We start from the raw sequence: 8,967 nt of genomic DNA on the forward strand, positions 1-8,967 counted from the left end.
CATATCAAGAGCATTGCTGCCCCCAACAGTGCTGGAGAGTCGGTCAGGATCCGGACCTATAGAAGTAGTCGAAGTTTGTAGCTAAATAATAATAGCATAACAATAAAATAAAATAATGTTTACGTGTATGAGCATGTCTACAATATTGTGTAACTCAGTGATCTGTAAAAAGAAAGATGTCTTTGTGAGATTGTATTTTTGGGGAACTACATGTCCCAGAAGCCTTCACTGAACGTACACGTAAACGTAGCAATCGTTTCCTACGCTCAAAGTTCATGATGTGCAACATTGTATCGAAATATTTGACTCTTTCTACCCTAAACAACTCTCTGGCAAGTAAACTCAAACATCAAAGATGGATTCAGCAACTAAGTAGGGCCTACACGGAGAAGTTTTGGGTGTGTTCATCACTGAATTCAAGTAACAAATCAAGTTCATCTGGATTTTGTTTATTTTGGATAGGCTTTCAGTGTAGCTTTTCATATGAAGGTAAATTAGGGTGTAACGATTCGTGTAAAACTGGATGTAAGCACGGAATAAATGAGTTAAAAAGCGCAGAAAAGATTTGTATCTTCGAAAAACGATGTTTTATGTTATGTGCACACGAGGGCAGTCCATTGAGCAGAATATCCTTAAGTGATTGGTTAGCGAATTTTGCGCGTGATTAGTGGTTAAATTACCTAGACAGTTAGCTTCAGCTAGCTAATTTAACAAGTTATGAAATGCAACCTGCATCGATGGATCCGGGCGAGGAGCCCCCGTCTATGCTTTGGGGACTGGACCCAGTCTTCACCGCCTTTGCCAGATTGTATATCGAAGACATCCTTCAGATGAGAGAGAGCTGTCAAATTCCTGGTATGGAATGAAGGAGAGTTTGTCTCGCTCTCTGTTTATAACATCGGTTATCAAGGTAGCTAGGCTAGCTGTCTAAGCTATAGCCTATGTTTCACAGTAGCTTTAGTATCACATTGCTGTTAATAATCGCTAGATGCTCTACACACGACAGGAATCTACTTCTACAACTCACATCCAATCTACAAAGTCGATGTTCTTGGGACTGTGGTGTACAAAAGAGAGAGGGAAGACTTCTTCTGTTATGGAGGTTAGTGTGATGCGAAAAGGCACTCGTTGGCCTAAGTTTGTAAAATAGGATTCATATCAGAACAGGGTCTTTATCATAGATTATTAATTCAAATCGTTTGTGGGTTATAATTCATAGTCGATGATGGCACGGGTGTCATAAATTGCCTCTGCTGGAAGAACGAAAAGTGGAGGGACCAGACTGATCCTGGTAAATGTAAGTTCCCGTGTCAGGTTTGTGTAACAGCACAGTGTGCAAAACAAACGTCTCAAACAAATATCATTACAGTTCCATAGATAGATAAATGGTACTTTTAATCATCCCCTCGGGAAATCACAGCCGTTATCAGTCACTTGACAGGCCGTTGTCTCATCCCTAGCTTCCTCCACGACCCTGGGGGACTGTCCTGGAGGTTTTAACCCAGTCAAGGAGCTGGAGAGGCTGAGACGGGCCCAGTGGACCAGCTCCCACCTGGAGATAGGGGAGCTGCTCAGAGTGAGGGGGCCCGTCAAGACCTCCAGACAGCAGAGAGAGATCATGGCCTCCACATACTGTGAGTGGGAGAGGATGGATACACACACACAAACACAGCATTTTGTGTTAGTGATGATAGTGCAACTGGGAACAGCACAATTACTTGAATAACACACACACACACACACAGGTCCCTGGAACAGTTCCATTAACCGCCACACGTGTGTGTGTGTGTGTGTGTGTCCAGATAAAGTGAGTGACCCAGTGATGTCGGTGCAGATAGCTTGGATGACGGAAGTCCCAGGGCTATACAGACAGTGCTACGATAAACCGTTCAATCCGGAGAACAGCGCTCAGGGCCCCCAAACTGCAGGGTAAGTGGTCCTAAATACTGCCTGTTGCGGTTAATGCAATTAGAGCTCATTTGCTCGACCCCATGGCTTGACCCCGTTTCTCCAATCCAAACGGTTCCAGTCTTTTGATTCAATTGCGAGCGATGATGCATAGTCTACAGAGGAGACATCTGTTGATTAGCTGCCATAGATGGACAGTCATGGGTACTTCAGTTTAAAGGCAAGAAGACAGTGAGTATTGGCTGTGAGCTTCTCTAATATTTGACTTTTATCCTTTCCTGTTTTGTTTCTGACAACTTTGCAGTGGCTCTGCTGCCTTTCTGCTTGGCCAGGCCACTCGCGTGTTGAAAGACTACCTGAAAAAGAAAGAGGTTTCGAGGCTCAGACCGTACGACGTTCTAGACCTTCTGCAGCCTCTGGTCACCAGCCGACCTCAGCCAACTGCCACAGACCGGGTAAGCTGCCGCAGCAAACACTGTATTAGCATTGTTTCTCATTGTCACTCTCAATCAGAATCAGCTTTATTCGCCAAGTAAGGTTGCACAAACAAAGGAATTTACGATGGCAGGAAGGTGCAGAAAGGCAGTACAACATTGTACTTCCCCCATCTATTTGCTCAGTATTTGTGTTTGTGTTGTTTTTTTCAGGTTCACAGGTAAATAGCTCGCAGGTGTCAATTAAACCTGGTCCTACATCAGTGTGTGGATTAATCACTTGTTTCTCAGAGGTTTCTTCATGGTCTTTTGGTGATGTTAGGAGCCTGTGGCGGGCCCGTCGGCTTCGAAGCGGCTTCGCCAGCTCCTGAAAGAGAGCCTGCAGGTCCTTCAGGACGAGGGCGTCGTGTTCCGCAAGGTCAAGTCCCAAGACGAGGTTTACCACGTGCGTCACCGCCGCCGACATCCCACTTCTGTTTGTTCGAATTTGAATCCCCTAACGGTTGCCCCGAAACCATTTGAATTTGTGAAATGTGAGTTGGGGTCAAATGTGTTGGACTCCTTTTAGGTGACCGAAGGGGACAAGGATCTACAAATGACAACCAGAGACGTCATCAGGGAGGACTCGAGAAGAGAGAAATGTGAGGTTTCTGTTAGTCGTTTCAGCAGACGCACGGACATATCTTGCGGTCACTGACGGTCGCTGTTTCTCCCACAGATGCTGAGAAGGGCTGCCATGTTCTGCACATCCTCTCAGGGGTGAGACAGAGGTACAGCCCAAACATGAGCAAGCCAGCCATAGAGCTGGTCCTAAAGGCTCTGGAGTGTAACAGTGACATAATAAGCACTAGTGAAAACCACTACACCATCCTCTGACCCCACAGAATATCTTTTTTTTTTTTTTTTTTTTTGTGGAATTATCCTTCACAACTTTGACGAGTACATTAGTCACGATAAACGTTTGACATGCCTTTAAGTTATTTATTGATTACGTTTCTGTAAATCCTATTTAGGATGGACATTTGAAACTAAAGCACGTGCGTTTTATCAGAAGACCTTGCATTTTATGTGCACAGGGGGGCAGTATTTCGTTGATAATTAACTCTACCGTGTGGAGACACACGCTGATTGGCTATTTCAGAAACATCTGTATCCATATCAGAACCTTCATTAGAAAAGTCTAGGCTACTGACGTCAGTGCCTTGTAAACAGCCAATTACGTTGTTAGGCTCGTACTTTTGCGTCAAATTAAACATCGGTGGAATAAACAGCAACAACCAAGTGGGCATGAGACTTAATGCAAATAGCATCCATTGATTCAAATCCATATCATGTGTATGCTATCCAGTGATTACATTCTGTGTTTTCTAAATGGAATAAACTGAGCTCTATGCAACAATACTCCTCCGTTTCAGTGTATTGTATCTGTCAGCAAATTTAACTTTTCTGCGTTTTTTCTGTAAGTCTCCAGGGAGCCTATCTGATTTTATACACTTAATTCATGGGCACCGAATATCATTTCTTGTCCTTTTAGAATCTCGGTAACAAAAAAACAAGGTAGGCTACTTTTATATAACGTAAATAATTTTCTTGTGAACGACCTCATGTTTTCGCAAGCTACTGTACTGTATTCCAAGTAGCTCATACGCTTCTGAAGCCCATCCCACACGATTCCCCAAATTCGCTCGGGGTTTGGCTGCTTGCTTATATCTGCGGCTTCTGGAGGGTGAAAAGACGGCTTTTTGCATTCCCCAAACCATATAGCCTACAGGTATTGCCCCCCCCCCCCCCCCCCCCCCCAGTTTAAGGTTTTGAGGACGACACAAAGGAACTCGCTCCACTTTTTCAATTTGAGGTGACCGCCTCCTCAGCATGAGACCGCTGGCCAGTCTTGATGTGTCCAGCGCGAAGATCTCGCATTAGGAAACTGCCACCATGCTTTAGTGACAAAGATAACAATTCTTGATTTAAAGAGACTGTGATAAGTTTTCCTTTGGGATTGAGAGGCTACATTGCGTCAAGCGAGTGTTATTTGACAAACGGTGAAACATCAGACTAATCGCACAGGACCATTATCCGACAAAACACCAAATCAATGATAGTCTTTTCGATTTTCAGCGTATCAAGACTGGCCGGTTAAATACTACAGTATTTTCTATCAGCTATTGTTTGTGTGTGCGTAGCCATACAATACATCAAGATGCAGTTTCGGACAGTGTTGGATGTAAAAGTCGTGGACGTGGAGAAGAGACGCAACCCATCCAAACACTACGTGAGTAGCTATCAATAATTCTGCAAAAGCTTTACCTGGTCCCGCTCAAATCCTAGCACTGGAACTGTCACTTATTCCCAGACTGACAGAAGGCTACAATTCTATGGGATTATATCTCAGTATAGGATTTAACCCCAAATCCATGACGCTTTCATTAAGGTTCTGAATTGATTGCATCACGTCAGAATAGGCTGTCATGGTATAATAGTATTATGAAATCGTCATCCTTATTGTCAGTTTTTTTTATAATATTGAATGTCTTTAGAAACACATAACTACTCTGTCTGACATATGGTGGCTATCATAGCTCACTGGCACACTACTGTATCACGTTTTCAAGTGGAACTAAACCAGTTTTCCAGACCGAAGGATTTCCCAGAGGACGTTTAGGGCATGGTGTAACGAGCACAACCAACCCGTTAGGTCGCAAATCAACATCCTAAGACCTGACAGCTTATTAGGTTTTTGCAAATTGAAAAACTAATTGCAAAAAATTGTCATTAGCAAATACGAATGACTGACTGATTCAATGTTCTCCTGCCTTCCAGAAACATGGATAGTGTACATGCAGGCCAAAGTAAATGACAGACGTATACAGCCTTGTGTGCTCATGCACTGCGTTCCACTGCTGTCTCTGCACCCATGCAGTTCAGAACATATTTACCCATCAAGACATGCAAACTCTCAATGTTTATGACATCAGTGAAATGTGCCTATATCATAGACATTATAATCAATAACTCATTTGTGAAGTGATGGGATATCTTGAGATCTCCTGCACACGCAGCCTCGTGTTCTATACATAGCAAATCAACAGCTGTCATGAAAGCATGATCACGCTGATACGCTCTCTCAGTGCAAACCTTCGAGTCCTTACAATCACAAGCGCTTTGGATTCAAAGTTGCGCGTGTACATACGAACAGTCCATGTAAGGTAGCTAACCCTACGTAATGTAAACAAACATGTATACACGTTTCCACAACACAGCATCTTGGATCACTCGGGTCAGAGCACTGTGGTCTACGAGACAGACTGCGTACGGCATGATGTTGTTGGTTGTCATGTCAGCCTCCCAGACCAGTGTTCCGCTGTGTAGGACTTGTGTCTCGAAGGGCCCTGTCTCTGGTCTCGTTTCCCTAGCTACCGTCCCCGGTGACCGCGGCCAGTCACTGTGAGAAGAAACCAGAGAGTTAGAGAGAGAAGGAAGGGGGGGGGGTGGAGAGAGGCAGGGAAGGTAAATAAAGAAAGGGAGAGAGAGAGATGGATGAAGTGAGAAAAGGAAGAAAATAAAGAGAGAGGGAGGGAGGGAAAATAAAGGGAGAGAGATAATGGCGTGAGAAGGAGATAAAGAGAGATGGATGGAGGGAGGGAGGGAGGGAGGGAGGGGAGAGGACAGAAAGAGACAAAGAGAGGACTGGAGAAAGAGAGAGAGAGATGATCACAGAGAGTGGGATTAGAGGAAGACAGAGGGAGAAAGAAGGAGAAGAAGGGCACTATACTTATGTAATTGGTCCTGTTAGAGACCAACGCCGAGAATGCTTACCCAGAGAGAGAAGGGTGTGAAGAAAATACAAGTCCAAGCTTTCGAGGAAGAAGTGCCGCCTGGTCCTGAGGGAGACAGAATGGACCTCTGAGTGGCTCCGACACATAGATTACACCCCAAAACACTGCTTCCTTCTTGACCGGGGTGGGGGGGAGGGGGCGATGATAAAGAAAGCAAGGTAAAAAGAGAACACAACTGTGTTGACTTAAGCAATTCTGTCACAGAGCAAGTCCCAGTCCCAGTGCATGAATACACTACACACAAAAGACACTCAGGCTATTGACGCCAACAGGGGGCTAGTGTGTTTTATTTAGCTCTGTGAAACAGGTCCTCATAGTGATGTTCCACCACTTTAGTATTTATTGGGCTATCAAAAATACAGCATGATATCACAGTGCACAAAGAAAGGTCCCTGTTTTCAAATGCGTCCTGACTTAGGAACGCATGTTTAGAGGGCACTTTTATGAGACTGGCTTTCTGGAAGGGCCATTGTTTGGGGACGTTTGATGACTCCAGGCAGGACCTAGCAGGAAGGAGGATGGCGATCCTGCATGGTGTGTGTGTGTGGACGGGGGGGGGATGTGTGTGTTTGTGTGTGTTGGTGTGGAGAGGGGATAAGGTATGGAGGAAGGAGAGAGAATGAGTGTGTGTGTGAGAGTGAGAGAGAGAAAGTGAGAGAGACGATTATGGAGTCCAACAGGAAGGACCACGGGGCTTCGGGGCTCAGTGTGTGTGTGTGAGTGCGTGCATGGTGTGTGTGTGTGTGTGTGTGAGTCAGGGGCTGCATTGCTGACGTCTATCAGTGAAGTCATTGTGCTAGCAGTTCTTTTCACACGGGCCTAACCCTGTCAATGACAAGAGGCCTTGAGAGTGAGTGGGTGAGTGTGTTTGTGTGTGTGTGTGAGTGTGTGTATGAGTGTGTTAACTCCGGAACGGATGTTGTCCTTTCACTGTTATTACCAGCGCACATGTTGGTGACTGTTTCATGTCTCAGACAACCAGATGCTGTCAGAGATGGCGGCGCGTTTAATTTGCAACGCAACAGTGGGCAAATCTTCATCCGCCTCATTCGCTCAAGTCCAAACCTTCACTGTCGTTCAAAATCACCAGTTCCGTGGAAGCACCCGTTCATAGTGCAGCCATCCAACATGTCCTCCTGCTTGGTAGACGCGGGCAGAAGTAAAGACTCATTCTGGAGAGTTTGAACACATCTCGCCGCTGCACGCTGTTTGTGTTCAACAGGGAGTCAGGTGGCTGAGCGGTTAGAGAATTGGGCTAGTAATCAGAAGGTAGCTGCTTCGATTCCCGGCCGTGTCAAAAGACGTTGTGTCCTTAGGCAAGGCACTTCACCCTACTTGCCTCGGGGGGTTATGTCCCTGTGCTTACTGTAAGTTGCTCTGGATAAGAGCGTCTGCTAAATGACTAAATGTAAATGTAACAGCCCGCCTTTCGCACCGGAGAGGCCGTCACGGAGTTGCGTTCATGACGGAGGGATAGAAGACGTGTGTGGCCGTCACGTACAGGGTGGAGTAAGCTCTGAGAAAATGTCCTGGGGAGCTGTACTTCAACCCAGCAAGACCATTGTTACTGTGTGTGGGCTTGGCCAGTCAAGCCTGGGACAGCAAGACTGGTGTTGGACCTCAGTACAGCAATCCTTGAATAACTTTTTCCTTCCAAAAAGGCTTCTTATGCAAACTTTAGTCTGAAAAGAGAACCCTTAAAGAATCCACTTTTCAAAAAAAGGGTTTTCAGAAGCAACTGGTTTCTGTGTAGAACCTCAGCCCTTCAAGAGGAACCCTATTGGAACCCTAGGTTCTAAGAGTGTACAGGTTGACTAGCCTGACCAGTGTTCTCTATGAAGTGGTCACTGTGTTTAACCAACACGTTGCATTAGAAACATATGTTTTCTTAGATCTGGTGTTTGGGATTGTCATTTGAGAAGCCAGTGTAGATTGGGACTGATTCCGGCACAGCCCGTTTTAATTGTTCTCTCTCTTGACGGTACATGACCAAGCTGAAAAGAGGGGTGGGAGAGAGAGGAAGTGTTCGCTGAATCGACACTTTTCTCAACCCCCCCCCCCTCTCTTTCAGGAAACTGCTGTTTGCCCGGCCCGCACTTCCTACGCCCTATGGAGGCTAGAGACGGGAAGACCTGATTGGGTGCTTCCGAAAAACCGGAAGAGTCCATAGTTCAAGGAGGAGGGGTGGCCATGAAGGGTAACACTGGGAACTATTCTGGCAGCTGTTATGCAAACCTGACCTCAAGGGGGTTTCCATGCTATAGTTCATGACTGGATCTGGACAACACTTGTGGATGGTTTATAGAAGGCACAAGCTCCCAGCTATGGTCACCCCCATCTTGGCATTAAAACCTTTTAATATATTATTACAAAACTGCCGCAACCTATTAGTAAAGGCACATATTTAGCCTAGCTGTGGTTTGCTTGGAAAGACATCACTCCCCTTTGGCCTACCCAATAGTATTTCCACTCCTTTTCCCCTTTGTAGTTCAATCCCTTCTACGTAGCCATGTGAAAAAGAGTTTGGGTTTTAGGGAATGATGTCTCCGGTAAGTTTTATATGTTAAGTTAAATATAGAGTTTTAGGCGGGGTTGTGCACAGTTAGTGGCTAGGCCCACAGGCTCCAGTTAGTCCTCAGCAAGCAGTATGCTTCGTGGCTTCCCCTTCTGCCTCGAACCGTGAACCTTACAACAAGGATCCCACTGACACAGTAAGTTCTCCAATCTGTCCCTCGTCATTTAATGCACAAAGTAGTTGTTTTCTGTGTCTGTGCCACATATTGCAGCTT

At 45.5% G+C, this 8,967-nt stretch overlaps 1 protein-coding gene across 1 annotated transcript; it reads left to right on the forward strand.

Moving 5' to 3' along the window:
* Positions 1 to 266: 266 nt before the first annotated feature.
* stn1 (STN1 subunit of CST complex) lies at positions 267 to 3,743 on the forward strand. The gene is made up of 9 exons (XM_062448257.1): positions 267 to 855; positions 1,007 to 1,102; positions 1,220 to 1,297; positions 1,461 to 1,634; positions 1,803 to 1,929; positions 2,213 to 2,363; positions 2,665 to 2,787; positions 2,911 to 2,983; positions 3,061 to 3,743. Exons 1-9 carry the CDS (start codon positions 723 to 725, stop codon positions 3,216 to 3,218), a joined length of 1,113 nt encoding a protein of 370 aa, XP_062304241.1. The 5' UTR covers positions 267 to 722; the 3' UTR covers positions 3,219 to 3,743.
* Positions 3,744 to 8,967: the final 5,224 nt, after the last annotated feature.

The sequence above is a fragment of the Osmerus eperlanus genome, chromosome 22, assembly GCF_963692335.1.
Source record: "Osmerus eperlanus chromosome 22, fOsmEpe2.1, whole genome shotgun sequence".
Taxonomy (NCBI): domain Eukaryota; kingdom Metazoa; phylum Chordata; class Actinopteri; order Osmeriformes; family Osmeridae; genus Osmerus; species Osmerus eperlanus.

Excerpts from the sequence above, each read along its gene's own strand:
- stn1 (XM_062448257.1), top strand. The coding sequence starts at position 723 with ATGCAACCTGCATCGATGGATCCGGGCGAGGAGCCCCCGTCTATGCTT. Across the intron at positions 856-1,006 it reads AGAGAGCTGTCAAATTCCTG|GAATCTACTTCTACAACTCA; the intron begins GTATGGAATGAA and ends TACACACGACAG. Across the intron at positions 1,103-1,219 it reads AGACTTCTTCTGTTATGGAG|TCGATGATGGCACGGGTGTC; the intron begins GTTAGTGTGATG and ends TATAATTCATAG.